This window comes from Rhinopithecus bieti, unplaced genomic scaffold (assembly GCF_001698545.2).
Source record: "Rhinopithecus bieti isolate Rb0 unplaced genomic scaffold, ASM169854v2 scaffold_70053, whole genome shotgun sequence".
Taxonomy (NCBI): Eukaryota; Metazoa; Chordata; class Mammalia; order Primates; family Cercopithecidae; genus Rhinopithecus; species Rhinopithecus bieti.
Window position 1 is genome coordinate 14,183 of NW_016826018.1, and position 23,778 is coordinate 37,960.

General features: G+C 47.2%; 1 protein-coding gene across 1 annotated transcript in view; it reads left to right on the plus strand.

Annotated features, from left to right (window-relative positions):
* Positions 1 to 1,242: 1,242 nt before the first annotated feature.
* Positions 1,243 to 23,778, plus strand: part of LOC108522821 (liver carboxylesterase 1-like) — a 33,686-nt gene continuing 11,150 nt past the window's right edge. The window contains exons 1-8 of the mRNA XM_017863261.1: positions 1,243 to 1,576; positions 5,842 to 6,046; positions 8,661 to 8,805; positions 11,323 to 11,456; positions 13,729 to 13,882; positions 15,503 to 15,610; positions 18,904 to 19,008; positions 23,609 to 23,647. Coding sequence (XP_017718750.1) covers positions 1,525 to 1,576; positions 5,842 to 6,046; positions 8,661 to 8,805; positions 11,323 to 11,456; positions 13,729 to 13,882; positions 15,503 to 15,610; positions 18,904 to 19,008; positions 23,609 to 23,647 — 942 coding nt within the window. The 5' untranslated portion in view covers positions 1,243 to 1,524. The remainder of the gene's footprint in view (positions 1,577 to 5,841; positions 6,047 to 8,660; positions 8,806 to 11,322; positions 11,457 to 13,728; positions 13,883 to 15,502; positions 15,611 to 18,903; positions 19,009 to 23,608; positions 23,648 to 23,778) is intronic.

Genomic DNA, 23,778 nt, shown 5'->3' on the forward strand with positions numbered 1-23,778 from the left:
AGACCCTGTCAACCACTCTGTCTCCATGGATTTAACTATTCTGGAAATTACATATAAAAAGCATCATACAACATGTGACCTTTTGTGGCTGGCTACTTTCCTTTACCATGATGTTTTCTAGCTTCACCCACATTGTAGCATGTTCTTCTTATGACTGTATGATATGTCTCTGCAAGCATTGACCACACTTTATTTACATATTCATCAGGTCATGGACATATGGGTTCTGCCCATTTTTTGACTAGGATGAATGACACTGCTCTTTGTGTACAAGTTTTTGTATGGACATGTTTTCAGTTCTCTTGGTTACACACCTAGGAGGGGAATTGCTGGGTCATATGGAAACTCTATGTTGAACTTTTTGAGGAACTGTCTACACCACACAACAATTTATAACCTGTTATTTTCTCCTTCACAACGTATCCTGTCTTCACTGTTAACAAATAGCTGTGCACATCACTATTTTGAGTGAATACGTCATATCTCCTTAGCCAGCTGTACCAGAGTGTGTTTAGTGAATTCCCTATTGTTGGACATCTAATGATCCCATGAAAGAGGCTTTGAACGACGTCCTTGTGTCCCCAGCAGCTTGTAAATGACAGTTTTCCAGGTGTGCTCAGAGCACTCTGTATCCCCTTAATTTGGTCATTTCACATTGCCTTGATATCACCCCTGCTGCTTCTCCACGCATCTGTCTTGTCTACCAATGGTGAGCTCCGTGAGAAGCTGAACCATGTCTTGAAATAGCCTTTGTATTCATTATATGTGGCCAGGCGCCAACTATTTTGGTAAATATTCACAGAGTGGATGGGTACATGGATGGATGGATGATTAGAGCCAGGGACTATGGGTGGACAAAGTTCATTCTGTCCAAAAATTCATGCTTTGGAAAGTAGTGAGTTCTCTGACACTGATGGTGTGTGACAGGGGCTGCGCCAGTTGGCAGGATATTGTGAAGCTAATTCAGGCCTTAGAAGGGGACTAGATGAAATTTAAGACCGCTTCCAAGCTTGAGAGCCTGCAACGCTATGAAGCACAAGCTCTGGGAGCTGAGATATGTCCTAACTTACCCAGCTGAGCTGTGAGGTGTCAGTGGCTCTAACATTTTCCAATTTTTTTCTGAGGACCTCAGATTAAGGCTCCCCTTTGCCTGAAAGCATCTGCCTGCTGGTGCGGGCCTTTGTGGGCCCTCACAGTGCACTGAGGTTAGAGTCCTGCAAGGGAGAAACCCTTATGTAACAAGTTGTTGGGCGAGCTTACAGCTCTCTGTAATCTGAGAGTATAGTCCAGAGTGGTTTGATGAAAGAAGGTAAACTGTGGGTGGGTGTGGCTTGAGTTCCCACCAGAAGCCCAGGGAAATCTGGGGAAAGGGAGGGCTTTTCTGCTTTCTCCCAGTTAGAGGATTAGGCAATTGGCAGCGCAGGGTGGTAACTCGGGGCAGGGCTGGGCTCCAGGGCTGGACAGCGCAGTCCCTCTGAGCTGCAGGGAGACCTCGCAGGCTCCGGGAACTGTCACCCTTCCACGATGTGGCTCCGTGCTCTTGTCCTGGCCACTCTTGTTGCTTTCACGGCTTGGGGTGAGTCCTTCTGAAATCAAATATGCGGGGCACTTTTTGAAATCCTTGTTCTGGGCCGAGGTTGACGCAGATGCACAGAAAGGCAAACACACAACAGGTCCGGCTCCGCGGCTGTGCTCGCCCTCCGTACTTGGACTTGGACTTGGAGCAGCTGAGCCTGGCTAGCCCGGTCCGAGCGGAGATGCAGGGAGGGTGAACATCCTGAGACCGCCCTGCACTGCTAGCCCCCATGCAGGCCGGCAGCTGGCCTACCTCAGGCCTCACACACGAGAAATTTAGGCAGCTCAGTTTACTGTCCCTTAATTAGTGCCGTTATGGCTGGATCACGGAGAGCGGCTCAGCAGAATATTACGAGTATCGACTCTGGAGCCAGAGTGCCTGGATTTGAGTTCCCACTGGGCGCTTCACAGCTGTGTGTCCTTAGGCAAGGGACTGAGCCTTTCCATACTTGGGTTACCCCCTCTCTGAAATAGAGGTGGCAGTGCTACCCACCTCACTGGGCTTTGGTGAGGAGGAAATGAGTCGTTGTTTTTAAAGCACTCTTGGCAGCGCCTAGTATGTAGAAAGCTCGAAAAAGGGTTGGATAAATAAAGGCTTTGTTTACAAATGTAGTGTATGAATAGAAAATTTGAGCTGTGGTCAGGCCACTATATCAGGACCTCTTGCCATTAAAAAGACAGTTTCTTACTCATGATCTCAAAAGGAGGAGGACACCAGTGTGGGGGGCACAAGGGGAAGCAGCAGAGCATGGGGAGGGGACAGGGCGGATCTCAGGACAAGGGGCTTTTACTGTCGCTTCCACTGGAAAGAAGAGGCAAGGCAGAGCAGACAGGCTGAGGACTGGCGAGTTGGGATAATTCAGGAGGCTCTGGGGCACAGGGACTGTTCCTAGCTGTCTGGCACCTAGCCCTGGCTGATTAGGGCAGGTGGGTAGTGGCCAGGGCATGGCCACCAGATCAAAGAGGCGGTTGGGGTGTGGGATCTGGGTTGGCTGGACTCTGGGAGGGACAGTTTCTCCAAGGTCAACAAGGCCTCAGATGCCAGAGCATCAGAATACAGAAAGCAAAACACCTGGTACATAGAGGGGTGCAGCGAGGGGCCTGGAAAGGCCCCTGTACCATTTTATAGACGGAGAATCTGAGACTCACACAGGGAAATGTACTTACCCAAGGTCAACCCGAAAATCGTGCCTGGGTCTGTCTCTGGGTCCTGAATCCTGACAGCCCAGGCCCCGTCTGCATCCTGTCTTCCTTCTGGCAGCCCGACACTGTGAGAGCTCTGGAACTGTGGGGAAGGGCAGAGGAAGAGAGGAACCCTACTTGGAACTGAATGTTCCTTTACCTCTGGTTACTCCTGGCAATGCCATCCATTTCCTTCCTTAGGAAGACAATACAGGCTGCCTCCACTTCCTCAGTTCCTCGTCTGTAAAATGGGCATGTTGATGCCTACCTAGCAAGGCTTCTAAGTGGAATGCATGCCTGACACATAGTAGGTGCCCACCATGTTCATGTTTCATATAACATCAGTGGCAACTGCTCTTGTTCTTATACTTGTTTCTGCTTCCCCCCATTCACCCACTTTTTCACCCTTGGCATTCTGGCTGCCATCCTCCTCATCCTGTTGAAGTGAATCCCTGAGCTGAGAAAGACCAGCCCAGTGGTTTCTTCTCTGCCTTGACCTTCCTTCCTCTACCTCCCTGAAGCCCTCAGCACTCTTAGCTGGTTCCTCGATCTCTTCCTCCCTGGGCTTCCAGGACACCGGAATGTTCTCTCCTCCCTACACTGATGGACCTTCTGTCCTGGCTGTAGTGGTCCCTGTGTTTGATCTTTGTTTTTTTCCCTTCCCTCTCACACTGGCATCTTCTCCTGTCTAGGAGAAGATTCTACCCTGCTCCCCCACAAAGCTTCCTTCCAGCCTTGAAGTGCGCTTGTCCTGTGGCATCATCTTGCCATGATATCTCACTGACATCTCCACTGAGCCTGTGTAAACAGGGATCCAACATCACAAGCCATCTCTGGTCTTCTTTCCCTTCCATTTCCCCCACCTCTGGTCAGGGACTGAGTCTTTTTCTTTTCTTTTCTTTTTTCTTTTCTTTTCTTTTTTCTTTTCTTTTCTTTCCCTCCCTCCCTCGCTCCCACTTTCTTTCCTTCCTTCCTTCCTTAGTTCCTTCCTTCCTTAGTTCCTTCCTTCCTTAGTTCATTTGTTCCTTCCTTCCTTCCTTCTGTCCCTCCTTCCCTCTCTTTCTTTCTCTTTCTTTCTTTCTTCTTTCTTTCTTTCTTTCTTTCTTTCTTTCTTTCTTTCTTTCTTTCTTTCTTTCCTTCCTTCCTTCCTTCCTTCCTTAGTTCCTTGCTTTCTTCCTTGCTTCCTTCCTTCCTTGTATCTCTCTCTTTCCTTCCTTCCTTCCTTCCTTCCTTCCTTCCTTCCTTCCTTCCTTCCTTCCTTCCTTCCTTCTCACTCTTTCACCCAGACTGGAATTGCAGTTGTGCAGTCTCAGCTAACTGCAACCTCTGACTCCTGGGTTCAAGTGATTCTCCTGCTTCAGCCTCCTGAGGAGCCAGGATTACAGGCACACGCATGCCCAGCTAATTTTTATATTTTCAGTAGAGAGAGGTTTTCACTATGCTGGCCAGGCTGGTCTTGAACTCCTGACCTCAAGTGATCTGCCTGCCTTGGCCTCCCAAACTGCTGCGATTACAGGTGAGCCACTGTGCCTGGTCTCCAAGTCTTTCAAAATACCTTCTAGACATCATCATATTTCTTCGTATTTTTTCTTTTTTTATTTAAAAATTTAAAATAATTTAGATGGGGTGGGAAGATTTCAGGTGAAGACCAGAAGTCCCATACAGTGCAGAAAACATGGAAATCACCAAAAAAACAGGCTACCTGTAATGCCACCACCCATTGCTATGTCGCTAAACATTCTTCCAAGGATGTTCATCTCAGTATTATTTGTAATTAGCAACAACACCAAAAGAAAAGAAGCTAAATATTGACATTACAGGGTTGGCTATTGAAAAGATGAGCATGGAGGCTGTTGTGTAACTGGGCTTTGCATAAGGGGTTTCCATTGTGATTGGATATTCCCCTTTAAGACCAAATCCGAATTGTTCTGTTCTGTTCTAGCCCCACGCTTTGAGGGAGGTGTTGACGTCTTGTCTGTATCCAAAGCAGAGCAGCTGGGAGGACAAGAGGCTGGAAATGACTTCCTAGGAGGGAAGCTTAGATCAACTGAGGTCACTGGAGCCAGATAGGACCTGAGGGGTAGGCAGCAAGATCAAGTGTCTGAAAGGCCACAGGCTGCAGGTCAGATCAGGCCAGTACAATCCCATGACAGGTAGAACCAGGACTGATGCAGAGGCTGCGGGAAATGAATTTCAGCTCAGTGAGGAAGCACCGTCTGTGCTGCAAGAACGGAGCAGACCTGCCCAGGGCCACCAGAAGAATCTTCCTCGACCTGACCACATCCTTTATCTGGAATGGTTCCTGCTGCTTATTTATCCACTAAAGAAAACTCAAGTGCTTAGCCTGGCATTCTAGTCCCTCCCTGACATGTGCTCTGTCATTCCAGGAATATTTTCCATTCCCCGCAGACTCCACCTGGTGCACGTGGGCCAGCCCCCTCTCCCAGACAGGCTCTGTATTCTGCTGCTCTGAGCCTCAGCACATTCCCTTCTCTCTGCTGTGTACCACCCCCTGCTTCTCATCTCCCCTGATTCAATCCTCCCCTAGCGCAAGTCCCAGCTCCTCCATAATGCCCGCAATCAGAAGGCCTTGCTCCCTCTTCTAATTCCTAGACTGCCTTATGGGTACCTCTCCCAGGACACAGCCACTTCCTTCCTAGCTGTAGGCTCAGGTGTATATGTGACCCTTCCCTACAAGGGTCAGTGCTTCTGAGAATATGGGGCACCCCTTGTTCATCCTCTCATCCAGCATGCGGCTCAGTGCCAAGATTGTAATGGATAAATGTTTCCAGAGGCTTCTAAGGGGGAAGCTAAATGTCTTGTTCTTTCCTAGTAGGTTTCCTTCTTGCGTTTATTTTGGCTAGAAGTTTTATGCCTCCAATTCTAATTTGCTCCTTAAACCAGCTCGATGAGTTAGGAAGGACGTTGATCCTCATCCCTATGGTACATCAAGAGAAACTGAGACCTAGAGGGTTTAGGTGACTTATTTAAGATTACTCACTTAGAAAGCGGCAAACCCCACCTGGAATCCAGGTCCAGCCTTTTGCTTCTGATGCATTTTGATTTCTTCTCCATGTCCAGCAGGGCACCCGTCCTCACCACCTGTGGTGGACACCGTGCAAGGCAAAGTGCTGGGGAAGTTCGTCAGCTTAGAAGGATTTGCACAGCCTGTGGCTGTTTTCCTGGGAATCCCTTTTGCCAAGCCCCCTCTTGGACCCCTGAGGTTTACTCCACCGCAGCCTGCAGAGCCATGGAGCTTCGTGAAGAATGCCACCTCTTACCCTCCTATGTAAGCCAGGGGTGGCTGTGGCATGTGTCTGTGGGGGATGTTTGCCTCAAAGTGATGCAGGAAGGAGTCAAGGCAGTTCCCCATGGGCTGATCCTTTGCTCTGGAATCCTTAAGATCATTGTAGACCCTTAAGAACATTCCAGAACTCTCACAGCATTCTGGAGTCCATTATTTAACACATATTTATTGACTACCTACTGTGTGCCAGACATGTTTCTGGGTTCTTGGGATCCATTAGTGCACAAAGCCAAGATCCCTAGGTTCATGGAGTGTGCATTCTAGCAGGAGGAGACAGGTAAGAACAACATGCAAATTACTCCATGAATTATGTGATATGTTAGAATGGGGTAAGTGCCTTGGAAACAAAGAAGCAGTTAAGCAGGTGAGGGAGATCAGAAAGAAGGATCTCATGAATTCCTCTGTCTTGAATTTTGACATAGTTGGGTAGAGGGGTGGGCCAGGAAGTGTGTAGGTGGCAAGTGTACTGAGGTGTCCGCTCGGCAAGTGCTCAACTCTCAAGTGTGTCCAGTTCCGTATTCCCGAGGAGAACGATGACAGGTGTGTCCATTCACCCTGGCCAAGCTGGGAAGAAAAGCCCAAAGTTTCTAATTGGCCTCACCGACACTCCCCAGGGTACCAAGGACCCTACAGGCATCAGAGCAGACCCCACTCATCTCGGCAGCCAGGCATTCGGAGGTTTTCCAGCAGTCCATCTCTGGCTACCTTCTTTACTTTGCTTTTTTTTTTTTTTTTTTNGCCAAGCTGGGAAGAAAAGCCCAAAGGTTCTAATTGGCCTCACCGACACTCCCCAGGGTACCAAGGACCCTACAGGCATCAGAGCGGACCCCACTCATCTCAGTAGCTAGGTATTGGGAGGCTTTCCAGCAGTCCACCTCTGACTGCCTTCTTTTCTTTCCTTTTTAAAAAAATAATATTTACTGTTTTTATTTTGTGACTGCAAAAGTAATATATACTTATTATGGAAAATTTAGGAAATTCAGAGAAGGAGAAGTAAGAATATTAAAATCACATACAATAACCCACCACCCAGAGAGAACAACTATCAGTATTTTAGATGATAAAGTATTATGATCTAATATTATGCTTGTATTCTAGTTTTTTGCCTGTTGCTGTACTTTCTTCCTTTAAAATGTATGTCATGAGCATCATTCCATCCCATGAAATAGCACAGCCTGATGTTAACAGCTGCATTACATTGGGTATTGAACCATAATTAATTTCCCCAAGCTTTTATTTGGTGTTATTAAGTTACATATGATGTTTTTAATAATATAACATCACGAATGTGAAACCTTTATGCACACTCATGGTTTAGGATAATTTCTCAGAAATGACATTTCTGAGTGAAAGAGTATATATCTCTTGTTTGATTTCCCTCCCAAAATATTCCAACTACACTCCTCCCACTGATGTATGAAAATCTCCATTTGGCAGATTCTTGGCAATGCTTGGGGTTATTAAAAATGTTTTGACTATTGGATAGGCAAAATAATAATAACAATAACAGCAATAGTATTTTCCTCTTTAGTTTGCATTTATATGAAGACCAGTCAAGTTGAATTCTTTTTCCCTTTCTTCACATTGGAATGTCTTTTGATTATTATTATTATTGTTATGCCGCTTGTACTTGGTGTTCTGTAGGAAAATCTCCCAGGATGGAAATCAGGAAGTCATCTTTGCTGGCTCTGATTCTGTCACTTGACAGCTGTGTCATCCCAGAGCCTGAGTGCCTCAGTTTCCTCATGTATCTAGTGGGGGCGGTGACGCCTGCCTTCTGATACTTTGAGATCTGGGACTGTGGCTTATAATATACTTGTGTATAAGAACCACATGGCATGAATCTTCCTGGCTATATGACATTGGTCAGGTTCTCTAACCTCTCTCGGCTTCGGTTTTCTCATTTGTAAAATGGAGATAATAGAACTTATGTAATGGAACTGATCTGAGGCTTAAATGAGTTAATATACAAAGGGTACTTAAAACAGTGCCTGGAACACTGGGAGGACTCAATAACTATTACCAATGTTCACCTATGTTGTATCCTTGAGATCTTTCATCAGGGCCACCAACAGCACTTTCCTGGGAGAGGCAGATGATAGAATCTTGGCATGTCAGGGCTCCAAGACCCATGTAGAAATCACTCCCCTCACTTAGACCCGGCAGATTGGGACCCAGAATGTGAAAGGAATTCACCCAAAGTCACCCTGTAAATGCGTGGGAGAGACAAAATTAGAGCACAGTTCTCCTGATGTTGTCCCACAAAGATTTCCCCCCTGAGCTATCAGGGAAATGTCACCTCCCAGGGAGGATCAGTGTATTTGTTGTCTCCCCTCCTTGATGCTGGGAGTCCCAAAGGCTCCGGGAAGGGAAGAGGTGTGAAGCCCTTTTCACTCTGCTTGGTCTTAGGAGACCTTAGTGAGTCCCAGCGCCCCCACCTGAAGCCCCTGATAGCCTCCTACCCACTACAACATCGTGAGTCTGTAAATATCAAGTCCATTTTCAGGCTTAAACCTCCCAGTCCAAGGTGCTGCCTTAGATGACACCTGGCTTAGATGTGGTTGAACTTCAGGAGTTCTTGCTTCCCCTTCCCCAGGTGCTCCCAAGATGCCATGGCAGGGCAGGTACTCTCAGAGCTATTTACAAACCGAAAGGAGAACATTCCTCTCAAGGTTTCCGAAGACTGTCTTTACCTCAATATTTACACTCCTGCTGACTTGACCAAGAAAAACAGGCTGCCGGTAAGCCCTGGGATCCCCTGGTCAAGGCGTGTCAGTTCTAGTACCCGGGATCTTCTAGTGTAGATGGGAAGCAGATGAAGGCAGCTTGAGGAGGGAGTTGCACCTCAAGGCCAGGACCTCAGGGCCTCCACAGGAAACACAGGCTTTCCACACCTCAGTTTCCCCTCATGACACAGGGACTCTGGGGGAGTTTGCTGTGCATCTTTAATGAACATCTTAATTGTTCCAAGTTCCCTTATGCTAATAGAAGGATGAGAATGATTACTTTTAGTTACTAGATGAACAATCTGATACCCAGAGTGGGTAAGACATGATTTCTAATAATGTTAGCGGTGGAAGGAACTTAGAGAAAAACCAACACCCCAACTCTTTCTTTTCAGATAGAGAAACTGAGGCCCCGAGGGAAGGGGAGGTCACCCAGTAGGGTAGTTTTGGTTCAAGTCTTCTGATCTTCAAACCAGTGCTTTTGACATGGAGTAGGGCATTAAGCTTGTATGTGGCCTTTCTCCAGCACACCAACATTCATCTGGGGTAACTTTCACTGTCCGGGTACGGGCTTTAAGGGAAAAACGTGGGACAAACCCAGAAGCACTTCCTTTTGCCTTTGGCCAAATATCTGGGATTTTTCTGTACCTATTTTCCCTCCCTAATTGTCTTGGCAAAGGCTGATGACCCAATGAGTCAGCATTTCCCAAATAAATGAAGGGCAGGAGGTGGGGCAGGCTGCCAGCTGCGGGTTGCAGGGTGGGTAGGATCTTCTGGCAAAGAAGGCCACTCCAGGGTGTAAAAACAAGGGGTGTTGCGTCCAGCCAGTCTCCCAGGGGCACCGTGGCATGGTGCCCAGGAGTGGGGGAGCAGGTTTGCAAATGTGGGACTAGAAGTTGTCTCTACATGTGCTTTGTAAGACAGAGGAAGTGGGAAAAAGGTTTACTCTTTCTTTTTCTTTCTTTCTTTCTTTCTTTCTTTCTTTCTTTCTTTCTTTCTTTCTTTCTTTCTTTCTTTCCTTCCTTCCTTCTTTCTTTCTTTCTTCTATTGTGTACTCAGTGCCCCATATACACAGTCGGACCTGGGGTTTCAGCAAAAGGAGGAACATGAACCCACTCCATGCAGCCCCTGCCTTCACATATCTTGCCATCTGGGCTGTAGAGACATATCCTCTCTTCAGCATGTTATTGCAGGCCAGCCCGCGGGCTCAGCCTTCACACAAAGATGAATGCACACTGAGTCCCTCCCCAGGAGGCAGGCAGGGATTAGATGTGTGGGAGAAACAGGGGTTCTGGGAACCTGGAGGCAGGAGAACCTCCAGGAATGGCCACAGGTTCTAGAACTACATAGTCTAGGTTTAAATCCTGATTCTGCCTCTGCTGAGAGACTTGGAAGTTTCTTAACTTCTCTAAGCCTCTCTTTCCTCAAAATGGGAAATCATCAGATATGATCAGTCAAGGGTGACCACTAAGCTTGGTCTCAGTCCCTGGCTAAGTAGGCAGAGGCAGGCTCGTACCCCTACCCTAACAGTGGCCCCACTGCACTGGGGCCGGCACCTGCAGTATGCCGCGAAGCTCAACATGTGGACTCTGGAGCCAGACTGCCTGTGGTTAAAGTCCTGCAGCTACCATTTTGATTTGTAGGACCTTGGGCAGGTTAAGTGCCTTCATTTTCCCACCTGGAGAATGGGACAGAATTAGTACCTACCCAGTGGATAGTTTAATTTACTGTGCTTAGAACAGCACTTGGGACATAGTTTATGTTGTGAGTTCTTTTTTATTTTATTAATAATATTATTACAATATTACTACTTTAGCCCCTCTCACTTCTTCCCCACTATGTGGAATTTTAAAATGCAAGAACCATGCATGAGGAATTGTATCCACTCTCATCCTCGGGTATTAGCAGAGTCCCTGGCACATAGTAAGTTCTCAGACAGTGTTAGTCCATTGATTGAAGGCATCCTGAAGTGGGTGGATTTTAGGCTGGACTCTGAGGGATGGATAGGATTTGGGGATGCAGAGGCATAGAGGAGACATTTAAGGAAGCGACACCATCACAGGCATGTGTGCTTCCCGAGACAATCATTCATGCACAGAGAAGTTTACTTCACCATGAGAGAGTAAACTGAGATGAAGCTGAGATACAAGGGCTCTTCAAGGGTATGCTGAGCTGCATGAACAGTCCAGGCTTGAGGGTGATGGGAGTGAGAGGGAGAACACGACATCCTTAGCCTTTGCTATACCCATGATGATGTTCTCAGCATGAAGAGCCTTGGGAGGAGGAGGCACTGGAGGCTGGGTATAAAGGAAGCGGCAGCCAGGGTATGTGCAGTGGGGTGGTGGCTTGGGCCCCGGTTGGGAGACTTTTGGAGGAGAGAGACTGCCTTTTGCAACCTTGCTGGGCGCTGGTGAACTTTCGATAACATCCTCCTTCAGTTGTGACCAACAGGTAGGTCACCAAACAAGATGCCTTCTGAGTGCTCCCTGGCTCTGCGTCCTGTAACTGGTATGTTGCTTCCTCCCTGCCCAGGTGATGGTGTGGATCCACGGAGGGGGGCTGATGGTGGGTGCGGCATCAACCTATGATGGGCAGGTCCTCGCTGCCCATGAAAACGTGGTGGTGGTGACCATTCAATACCGCCTGGGCATCTGGGGATTCTTCAGGTAAGAAATTAGACTCTCCTCACTGCACTTTGACCCCAATGTGAGGCTGCTAGGACCCAGCTCTGGTCATGTCCGCCCTCAGGGGACCTTAGCTAGGTTCCATAGTAAGACATCCAAACCCCTTCATAATAGTACACTACCTACCCTCTCACTCCCCAGCCACACTCATCCACTTGCCTCTGAGCTTTTCCATGTGCTGTTCCTCTGCCTGGAATGCTTACTCTACCTAAAGAACTCCTCTTCATCCTGCAAGACCCAGCCCCTGTTACCTCCACTGAAAGACTCATCTCTTCTTCACCTATGTTTCTCCAGCACATTGCATTTCTCTGTCATGACACTTAGCAGGCAGCCCAGCTCTTGAAGGTTGACACATCTGACTTCTCATGGAAAGGAGGGAAGGGGCAGAGTCACAGAGGGAGCTCAGAGCATGTTGTGGGTGAAGGAATGGGGCTGCAAAAGATGGGGCGTGGGAGCATCTGACCCCTTCCTGGAGGAGTGTTGGCGTCCTCTCACCCCATGCTCCGCTTGAAATCTGGCAAGTGCGGGAAGCAAGGATGAAGTCTTCCCCATCAGGTCTCCATGGGGACGGGAGTCAGATCTCCTTCAAGGTACAAACTACTATGAACCTTTTCTAAGTGTGTCCAAACCAGCACCCCAACCCTAAGCGAGTGTTGGGAGGGCTGTGGGAGGGATTCCACTCACTGATGAGAATATTTGCCTAGGGAGATGGAGGATGGGTTCTGGTCTACCCATGACCAAGGAATCCCAGGTCAGTCTTGGCTGTATCATCTTCATCCCTTTCAGCCACAGCCTGTGTCTCTGCTCCCCATTATAATAAAGCTGCTTCATGATCTCTCTCCACTTCCTCTCCTCCGTGTGTCTCCTCCATCCATGTCAGTCAAGTTTCTTCCTGAACATGCCACTTGGCTGGTCTCATCGCAGTCACCAATGACCTGCCTCTGCTCTCCACCCAACCTCACAGGACCTCCCAGCAGCAGCCAATGGCCGCTCAGCCTCTGCGACATGCTTCCTTCCCAGTCCCTTTCCTGGTCCCTCCTCCTCCCTGTCCACAGGCCTCTCTTGTCTCCCTCTCCCTCCCTACTAATTCCCAGTGATCCCGGGGAGCAGCCCAGAGCCCCTGTTTCCAGCCCACTTCACCTTTGAATCCCGCAGGCATCACTCACTGCCTTCTCCCCACCCCTGGCTGTCTAAAGGGCACCCCACTCTTCCCAAGGACAAGCTGAATCCTTGACTCCCACTGCCCCTCCCCAACAGAAACCCCTGCTCCTCCCATCGCGCCTCCACTCAGCTGCTGCTGTCCCATCCTCCCAGGGGCTCAGGAGAAGGCCTCAGGGCAGCCTGGACTCTCTCTTTTCTCACAACCCTCTTGGCTCCATCTTCAGAATCCACTCAGAATCCACTACTTCGCACCCTGTCTCTGGCTCCTTACCCGGTCAAAGCTCTCTGTCTCTCACCTTGATTATGATCCTAACGCTTACTTTCAAATCCCTGCCACTTTTATCCTGAGGCTGAGTCGCACAGTACTGAGAGTGATCACTTAACATGTGTATTGAATCATGCAATGCCTCTGCACAAAACCCTGCAGGGGTTCCCATGTTCCTTACGATGACAGCCGAAGTTCTTACCAGGGCCCTAGGGCTCTCTCTAGCTGCACCTCCTGACTCACACTTTCTTTTACTGGGCCCCAGGGCCTTTGCACTTGTTTTTTCTTCTGCCTGGAATTCCTTTCTTCGGAGATTTACAAGGCTTATGTGCTCTTTGTGCTTGTTTTCTGAAGGTCTTTGCCTCCAAAACCTCAAATGCCACTGCCTCTAAAAGGCCTACCCTGATTGCAATCTGAAATGGCACCCGCTGTCCCATCCCTGTTTTTTTCCTTCCTTCATTGTATTTACCTTAATGCACTTTGACTACCTGACATCATTATATTCTCTCTATACAGCTGTTTATCTGCTTGTGATCTGTAGTGGGAGCTCTGTGTCATCACAGGTTTTGCCTGTTTTGCTCTCGGATGTGCTCTAGCTCATAGGATACTGTCAGACATAAAATAGATGCTCAGTAAATAGTTGCCAGTAGGGTGAATGTAGAACCATACATCACCACGATACTGTAGGAATAAAGGCAGGGTCTCAGAGATGCTGAAGCCCAGTCTTATTCTTAAAGACTGCCTGAGAGCCCCAGCCCCATCTCTAGTCCTGAAGGTCCTGCCATGACATCTCTGCTCCCCACCCTCAATCTGTTCTCTTCCTCACAGCACAGGGGATGAACACAGCCGAGGGAACTGGGGTCACCTGGACCAGCTGGCTGCCCTGCACTGGGTCCAGGACAACATTGCCAGATTTGGAGGGAACCCAGGCTCTGTGACCATCTTTGGAGAGTCAGCAGGAGGAGAAAGTGTCTCTGTTCTTGTGAGTGCTCCTGGCACCAGGCCCAACCCCCTGCTTGATGTGATGCTGATGAGACCTCTTGGATACCTGTCAATCCAGCTATGGATACCTCTGATTACAATACCTGAATTTGGAACTGACCCTTCTCACTGCCTAGCATCAGAGGGTGGAAAGCTAAAGACCAAGCTCTCCTTGACCCCCAGGAAGCTCAGAGCTCAGCTTAGTGTCCTGGGGCCATATGAATCTCTAGTTGCAGCCTACAATGGTGGCATTCTCCTCTTCTAGCTTGGTTCAGCTCTCTCTTTCTCTCTCTCCTTCCCACTCATTTTCACATAAGAACTCACTTCCCTTCTCTTGGGAAGTAGGGATAGGCTTAAATTATGAGTGAGGGCAGGCAAAGACAAGAGGTGGACAGAGGTCATTGTTTAGTTAAAACAGAACTAGGTGTGGAGGGGACATGGACACTGAGCAGGCTGGGGATTCCTCTGGGGTGGTCTGATGGCTGGTCCATGCCCAAGAAGTAGGCAACAGTCTCTGCGACTGTGGGGCCGGGTGGGCTAGGGGAGGCGGACAGAGGAAGGAGGGATGGAGCCGGGGATAGGGAGGGATGGGGCAGGGGTTGTGGGTCATAGACGCAACCTGTGGGTGTGAGGGGTCCTGCTGGAGTGGGGGATTGGGTGCAGGAGAAACTGGGGGAGCTGGGGTGAAAAACCAGATGAGAAGTACCGGGAGCCGTAGGAAGCCTTCCGCCTGCCTCGATGTGGGCAGAGGGTCAGCCCACTGCTGGAGTCTTCAATGCTGTGTTGGCTTTGTACTTGAATACACAGAGGAAAAATTTTTATACTTTTTAAAGTAAAGAAAAAGGAAAAATACAGATAAGCCCAAGAAAGACAAAAAACGATCTACAATCCCATAACCCAGGGATAGTCACTGTGCTCTGTTTGACATGGATTTTTCTAGTCTTGTTTCCTTGACTTTTTATTTATCTGTCTATTCATCTATCCATCCATCTACCTATCAATGAACCTACCTATCATCTATTATCTATCTTTGTCTTTTTTATTTACAAAAGTACTTTCCTGAATATTATAATACAATGCAACTATTTTACTAAATATTAAGTGCTGTCCCTTAATAGTATCTTTTACAGTTGTACCGTATTCCATGATAAAAATGAAAAACCATTTATTAGCCCAATTGTATAATATTGGAACTGTGAGGTATTTCCAGTGTGTATCATTATAAACAGCAGAGGCATTCTTAGAAATCTTCGTGTGCCGCCAGGATCACTTTTTAGGATAAACTCTGAGTAATGGAGATGCGGATTCGGAAGTTGTGGCTAGGAGATGCTAAGTTGCCTTTCCAATAAATTTGTTGGTTAGGCTCGGCTGTCACACACCTCCCATTATGTCCCTGCCCTGTGCTCTATCCCAATCCCGCTGAGGTTCCCTTGGGTGGCCAGGTGGGCGGAGAGCCTGGCAAGCAGGCAGGGCCAGGTGAGGAGCCATTGTGTCCACTGAGCCCCAGGGTTTCAGGGGAATGGGTCAGGGCAGAGGTGGGATAGATGTAGCATGGAAGAGCGAGCGAGTCACTGACCCCACTCCTGAGCATGAACTCTCCTCCCCTCCACTCTGCTCTCAGGTTTTGTCTCCATTGGCAAAGAACCTCTTCCACCGGGCCATTTCTGAGAGTGGCGTGGCCCTCACTGCTGTTCTGGTGAAGAAAGACAATGTCAAGCCCTTGGCTGAGGTAGGTCTCCCGTTGGACGCCCCCACCCCCTTGGCTCTGTGCTCCTGAAGCCTCAGGGGTCTCTCTTGTGGTGGGTTCTAGCTAATGTTCTCCTAGAATCACTGAGGCATCAATGGCTGAGCAGGAAGGGCGAGGAGACACCTTGATCAACGTCCCAGTTTCACAACCGGGTAAACTGACACAGGGCTTGGAAGGGGTTTGCCAAGGGCAGCAGGTGATCAAAGCAGAGCTGGGACTCCAGCTCCTGGCCCTAGCAGCCAGTACAGTGCCCTGTCTGTGACCACACTCCTCCTATGTGCCAGGGCCTGGTGCCATGTTGGGCAGTAGGCAGGGGGCAGTGGGCTGAGATGATGTCTTATATCTCTCAGGGTCTGAGTTCTGTGGACCCACTTGTGGGCTGTCGGCCTGGAGCGGTTCCACACTGAGCGCCTGATAACCAGGGTTGGTTCTTGGAGAATTCACTCATTGTTTCATTTGTTCACACAACAAAACTAGGTGAATAAATGAAGGCAAGAACAAGAAGTGGGCAGAGGTCACTGTTTGGCTCAAAGTCAGATGTCCATGTGGAGGAAATGCGGACACTATATGGCCGTATGTGGCTCTGCATTCTAGCCAAACACCTAACACCTCCCCAAGCTTCTGCTATAATGTAGGGAACAGATGAGTCGTTACAGAATCACATAATTACAAAGCGTCACCTATGACAAGAGCAGTGAAGGTGAGGTACTTGCTGCCACAGCAGAATCTAAAGAGAGCTTTGAGTCCTGGGGTAGGAAGAGGTTACCAGAGAAGGCTTGCTGGAAAAGTGACCAGGGAGTCAGGAGCAAAGAATGTCCAGGGAGTGGGAGCAGCACATGCGTGTGTCTTGTGGCAGGAGGCCACATGTCAATCGTGAGGGAGAGACAGAGACAGGGCTGACGGGGTCAGAGCAGGGAGAGCAGGGGGAGCGTGGCGAGTACTGAGAGCTGGGATGTTGGCAGGGATCACACTGCACAGGACCCTGGCAAGGATTTTGTCATTGTCTGGAGAATGGTTGGAAGCCAAAGGAAGAGGTGACAAATAGGAATCCAGACCTAGGCTAAGGAGCGTCCACTGGAGCCAGTGGCATGGAGGATTTCAGTAGATTTGAAAGCTTGTTTGAGGATAGCGTCAAAATTTAAAGGGCTGGTACATAGGAGAGAAAATGGGGATGTCAAGAATTTTTAGAATTTTTGAGAATTTTTTTAGAATTCACTGGTTATAAGCAACAGTCGCCCATTGATCCAACTTAAGTCAAGAAGGAGCATTAGCCTGGTGTGGTGGCTCATGCCTGTCATCCCTGCAATTTGGGAGGCCGAGGCAGAAGGATTGCTTGAGCCCAGGAGTTCAAGACCAGCCAGGGCAACAAAGTGAGACCCTGTCTCTACAAAATATCAAAATATTGAGCTGGGCATGGTGGTGCAAGCCTCTGGGCCCATCTACACAGGAGGCTAAAGAGGGAGGATCAGCCGAGCCCAGGAGGTCTAGGCTGCAGTGAGATGTGTTTGCACCATGGCTCTCCAGTCTGGGCAGCAAAGCAAGACCTTGTCTCAAACACTTCTTTATAAAGGGAGAATTAATTTTTCAAGGAAATAGAGGTCTGGGATGAGGCTGGGCTTTGTGAAAATATAGGAAACTGAAATTACAAAATGATGGGAATCGTAGACTCTCTTTTTTCTCTCTGTCTGTCTCTCTCTCTCTCTCGCCCTCTACTTCTCCTGGTCCCTGTTTATTTACTCGAGAAATACTCTGGGCATTGATTCTGTTCCAGATCCTGCACCAGGCTCTTGGGGCATGTACACTCGCCCTGGCTCCCCACCATGGAGCCTGCCTGCTCTCCCTCTGTGCCCTTCTTTCTGGCTGCACTTTGCTTCCAGTGTGCATGAGCACCTTATCTGCCCCTAAGCTTAAGGACTCTCCTTTTGTTCCAGAAAGTAGTCAGGCTGTCTTTTCTGTTGTGAAAATGAGCGTTTTACATTAGCAACTCTCCGCCCCAATTTCAGGTCACTTAGGAGAGAGGCTCACTGTCCTGTCTTTGTTTCGATGTCCCTGGACTCTTAGAAAAGAAGGAAACCAGAGTGTGCTGGGCAGACTGACCCCAATCCCCAGGGCAGGCATGAGGGAGCCTCTCCCTCAGGAGGGCTTTTTAAATTTTTACATTTTTTACATATTATTAAAGATTGAAAGAGTTCTTGGTGTACTAATTGGTGTTGCTCTGTGGCTTGACTTAGGACAAAGGTGAACAGACCATCGCTCATGGTCAAATCTGGATCTATGCCTGCATGGCCCTTGAATTAAGATTGGTTTTTAAAAATTTTTTGATGATTGAAAGGAATCAAAAGAAGAATAATATTTCATGAACCATAAAATTATATGAAATTCAGGTTTCAGTGTCCATAAAGGAAGTTTTCTTTGAACACAGTGACACCCATTCATTTACCTCATGTCTATGGCTGTGTTTCATGTCAACAGCAGTGCTAAAGTTGCAGCACAGACCATGTGGCCCACAAAGCCTCAAATATTTACTATTTGGCCTTGATGGGCACATTGCCGACCTGTGCCCTAAAGAGTCGTGCTTGATTACTGCTTGCGACTCTAGTACACAAATGTGCAGCTGGAAACTCCTGGCTGTGCCACAGACGCCTCACTCAGCTGAGAAACCCCGTCTATGTCTTACAAGGGAAGACATCCTGTTTTTCTTTAGAACTCACCTTTAAAGCACATTCGCTACCTTCTGAAGTGCCTCTGTGTGAGTCGTCTTACCTAGGCCTCCTGCAACTCCGCACGTGTTTATTGTGTGGGAGACATGGCACTCTCCCACATGTATTAACTCATGAGGTAGGTGCAGTCTTTATTCCCATCCATGGGTGGAGAAACCAAGGCCCAAAGAAATCAGCTGGACTGCCTGTGACCTAATGGCTGGTAAGTGGAGCAGCCAGGATTTGAAAGCAGACAAGGAAGTTCAGGATTCCATGCTCTCTACCCCAGCTCCACCTCGCCTTTCTTGACACATTCAGCTTGAGATCATTATGTCCATTGCAATGGAGATAAGGTAGCAGAGATGAGAGATTACATAATTGACCCATGTTACAATTGAGATAAGTAACAGAGGCAATGCTCTGTGGGATCTGGAACCCACACCCACGGGTCTACAGTATCTTCTGCTGCCCCCTGCCACTTGTACAACTTGGGCTTGGAATAGTACGCCACTTTCCACTTTGGTGGAGGGAAGGGAAATAGCTCTTGAACTCTGCTGTTGCCTGTGATCTTTGCAGCAAATTGCTATCGTTGCTGGGTGTCAAACCACCACCTCAGCTGTCATGGTTCACTGCCTGCGACAGAAGACAGAAGAGGAGCTCGTGGAGACAACATTGAAAATGGTAGGTGTGCCTGTTCCCATAGCCCAAACCCTGTAAACTTCGTCCCAGACTTCTTCATTTCAGCCGTACTCTTGCCCTGGGACAGTTACCTGGGACAGTGTCTCACCTTTCAGGAGCCTCAGTATCTGAATGGGGAATCTGATTTGTCCTTTTTTAGTGTAAAATGCCACAAATGTAAAAAAAAGTCCAAAAACAACATGATAAAAAATTGTGTAACAATCCTCAATCCTGACCAAAATTTATTATTTTGCCATTCTTGTTTTCACACATATCGTTAAGGAATTAAATGTCATATATTCCCAGGGGACACCATCATTCTTTGGGGGATGGAGATATTAAGCTCAAAGATTTTCAGAAAGATGTCACAATTTATCTTGGTTGACTTAGAAACTGTCTGTATTAGACCTGGTGGTGGTCCAGTTTTCTAGATTTTCTGAGACTCTGACTCAGTTTTCCTCGTAGGATAGTCATCCGTCCACCCATTTGTTAATCCATCTATTATGATCTTCTTATCCATCTATCTGTTCACTAATCCATCCAATTAACTCATATCTTTTTATTGATCTAATGTCCACCTATTCATAACTTTGTATTTGTCCATTTTCAATCCATCCACCATTCATGGATCATCCAGTCACCTTACATCTTCACTCCATCACCCATTCCTCCAAAACCAACAATCCAGTTATCACCTATCTGCTAGTTTTCACCCATCTATTCATGTATCCATCCAATTCAACTGTACCTCATGTATTGACCAACTCCATCCATCCCTCCATTGATCCATCCATCCATCCATGCTCAGTATGTAGGGGTGGGTGTTAGTGGTAGTGAAACAGACATGAAGTGGACATAGTCCCTGCTCACAAGGATGTATCCAAAGAGAAACACATTCATATACTTCACAGGTTGAGTATGGTGGCAGCACAGAGGGGAAGCATTCATTATAGTCATCAGGGATGCTTCACAGGGAAGGTGGAGGAGCCAGGTTTGAGACCAGACAGTGGAATTCGGGAGTTCGTGCCCTTAACCCTGACTCCACCTTATCTTTCTTGAGAAATTCAGCTTTGAGATCATTGTGCCCATTTTAATAGAGGTAACAAAAACAGATGAATTTTGTAATTGGCCCATGTTACAGTTCAAATTAGTCACAGAAGCAACATTGTGGGATCTACAACCCACACCTGCAGGTCTAGAATATCTTCTGCTGCCCCTGCTGTCCTCACATATTAGGACTTGTGGACCTTTAGGATTGATAGATGGCCATGGCAGTCTCTCATCACAGGGAAGCCCAGCAGGACAAACACCCAGATGACACAGCACCCAGGGACATTGCAAACTATTGCCTTTGAGGGAGAAGGGTATAAATTCCAAGCTCAGGAGAAGCCTGATCCCTGGACTGTCTCCTTGGACCTGAGGCTACTCCTGGGTCTCAGGGCCAGCCTCTATCACTGGACTCTACTTGTGTTTTCATGGATTGAGTCCAGTGTGGTCTTGGGGCTTAGGTCTTGGTTTAGGCTCTAAGTGACCAAAGTGCTCAAGGAATTAAAGCACACCTGTTTTCTCATGCCTGGAAGGAGGCGAATATTCCAGCAATTCTGCATGTGGCATCAGAGGGCCCAGCTTAAAAGGGAAGAATTGAGTCTTTGGGAAAACCCATCCCTAAGATCCTGGGACATCCTTTTGAGTTTTTCTGAAATCTTGTGGAAGCGCCTCCATGATTACCCACTGCCTCCTGTACACATACATGCACACACACACACACACACACACACACACATAGACACACACACATACAGACACACACACACAGAGACACACACAGACACATACAAACACACACACACACACACACATACACACACACTCCTGACTAGTGGGACTACAATCCTTAATGGAGGGAGCTGCACTGGTTATGTCCTGAGCAGAGGTCAGACCTGTGAACTACAGTGCAACATTACAGTCACTGCAATGTTGGTGAACACACACCAAAGAGAAGCGTGGGGTAGGATGAGACTCAGTGAGCTTGTATGAGTCAGGGCTTTCTAATGGGAGATGAGGAGACTCTCCCAAGTGCCTTGAACAGAAAAAGAAATGTGTTGCAATAGCATCCTCTTGTAAACTGGAAATCTCAGGAGTTGATGGCTTCAGGCATGGCTGGATCCAGATGATCACAGGATATTACTGCGAATCTACCATTCTCTATCTTTTAGCTTTGCACATCTGTGTTGGCTTCACTCTTAGGCAGATATGTCTCCTGGAAAGGTTAAAGACAGCATCCTCTCTGCTTAAAAACCCTTTCTTTTTTAATTTATTTTTATTTTTTATTCATTTATTTTATTTTTTTTGTAGTTGTATGATATATGTTTATTTTTTAATGTTAGTCCATCATCCATTCCTACTCTGGTAAAAGTTACTACTTCCTTTATTTATTTATTTATTTATTTTTTATTATACTTTAAGTTCTAGGGTACATGTATACAACGTGCAGGCTTGTTACATATGTATACATGTGCCATGATGGTGTGCTGCACCCATTAACTCGTCATTTACATTAGGTATATCTCCTAATGCTATCCCTCCCCTCTCCCCCCTCCTCACAATAGGACCCAGTGTGTGATGTTCCCCTTCCTGTGTCGAAGTGATCTCATTGTTCAGTTCCCACCTATGAGTGAGAACATGCGGTATTTGGTTTTCTGTTCTTGTGACTGTTTGCTGAGAATGATGGTTTCCAGCTGCTTCCATGTCCCTACAAAGGACACCAACTCATCCTTTTTTATGGCTGCATAGTATTCCATGGTGTATATGTGCCACATTTTCTTAATCCAGTCTGTCATGGATGGGTTGATTCCAAGTCTTTGCTATTGTGACTAGTGCCACAATAAACATACGTGTGCATGTGTCTTCATAGCAGCATGACTTATAATACTTTGGGTATATACCCAGTAATGGGATGGCTGGGTCAAATGGTATTTCTAGTTCTAGATCCTTGAGGAATCACCACACTGTTTTCCACAATGGTTGAACTGGTTTACAGTGCCACCAACAGTGTAAAAGTGTTCCTATTTCTCCACATTCTCTCCAGCACCTGTTGTTTCCTGATTTTTTAATGATTGCCATTCTAACTGGTGTGAGATGGTATCTCATTGTGGTTTTGATTTGCATTTCTCTGATGGCGAGTGATGATGAGCATTTTTTCATGTGTCTGTTGGCTGTATGAATGTCTTCTTTTGAGAAATGTCTGTTCATATCCTTTGCCCACTTTTTGATGGGGTTGTTTGTTTTTTTCTTGTATATTTGTTTGAGTTCTTTGTAGATTCTGGATATTAGCCCTTTGTCAGATGAGTAGATTGCAAAAATTTTCTCCCATTCTGTAGGTTGCCTGTTCACTCTGATGGTAGTTTCTTTTGCTGTGCAGAAGCTCTTTAGTTTAATTAGATCCCATTTGTCAATTTTGGCTTTTGCTGCCGTTGCTTTTGGTATTTTAGACATGAAGTCCTTGCCCATGCCTATGTCCTGAATGGTACTACCTAGGTTTTCTTCTAGGGTTTTTATGGTATTAGGTCTAACATTTAAGTCTCTAATCCATCTTGAATTAATTTTCGTATAAGGAGTAAGGAAAGGATCCAGTTTCAGCTTTCTACTTATGGCTAGCCAATTTTCCCAGCACCATTTATTAAATAGGGAATCGTTTCCCCATTTCTTGTTTTTGTCAGGTTTGTCAAAGATGAGATGGCTGTAGATGTGTGGTATTATTTCTGAAGGCTCTGTTCTGTTCCATTGGTCTATATCTCTGTTTTGGTACCAGTACCATGCTGTTTTGGCTACTGTAGCCTTGTAGTATAGTTTGAAGTCAGGTAGTGTGATGCCTCCAGCTTTGTTCTTTTGGCTTAGGATTGTCTTGGCAATGCAGGGTCGTTTTTGGTTCCATATGAACTTCAAAGCAGTTTTCTCCAATTCCGTGGCAAAAGTCATTAGTAGCTTAATGGGGATGGCATTGAATCTATAATAAAAGAGGACACAAACAAATGGAAGAACATACAATGCTCATGGATAGGAAGAATCAATAGGAAGAATCAATATTGTGAAAATGGCCATACTGCCCAAGGTAATTTATAAAAATCCTCTTTCTAAACAATTCCTGCAAAAGTTTTGGGGTAAACTCTATTGGATTGACATGGGTGTATGCCCATTCCTGAGCTAAAATTCATGTTCAGAGAGATGGAGCACACCAGGTGGCATATAGATGTATGAATTCATGGAGTGATGGGGAAAGAAGGAGGTCTCCGAAGGAGAATTGCATGTTCTTCCCAGGGGAAGAGGAAAGGGAAAGAGATTGGGGGCTGGGCAGCCACAACCAGTGGGCATCCTCTCCAGAGTTCCATCAACTCTGGCTCAGAGTCCCTGGCCCATCCTTCCCATGCGGGTGCCCACCCTTCCCTGCTACGCCTTCACCCTGTGCTCAGGCCCAGCGGAGCTGGAGTCCTGCCCACTTCCTTTCGGCCCAGCCAGCTTGGCATCACGAGGGAGAGCCTGACACCTCTGTTGACCCAGTCACCCAGCTGCCTCTAACCCACATCCTCTGCCTTTGTCTTCACAGAAATTCTTGTCTTTGGATTTACATGGAGACCCCAGAGAGGTAAGGACCTTTTGTTTCTCGATTACAGGTTTTGAGTCTTAGCACCTTTAAGCTCCAATTAACTGTGAGTGAAAGAATCCTCTCTCGGGTAATTATAGTAACTCCTGTGTGTTTGTTGCTGAGGCCCAGAA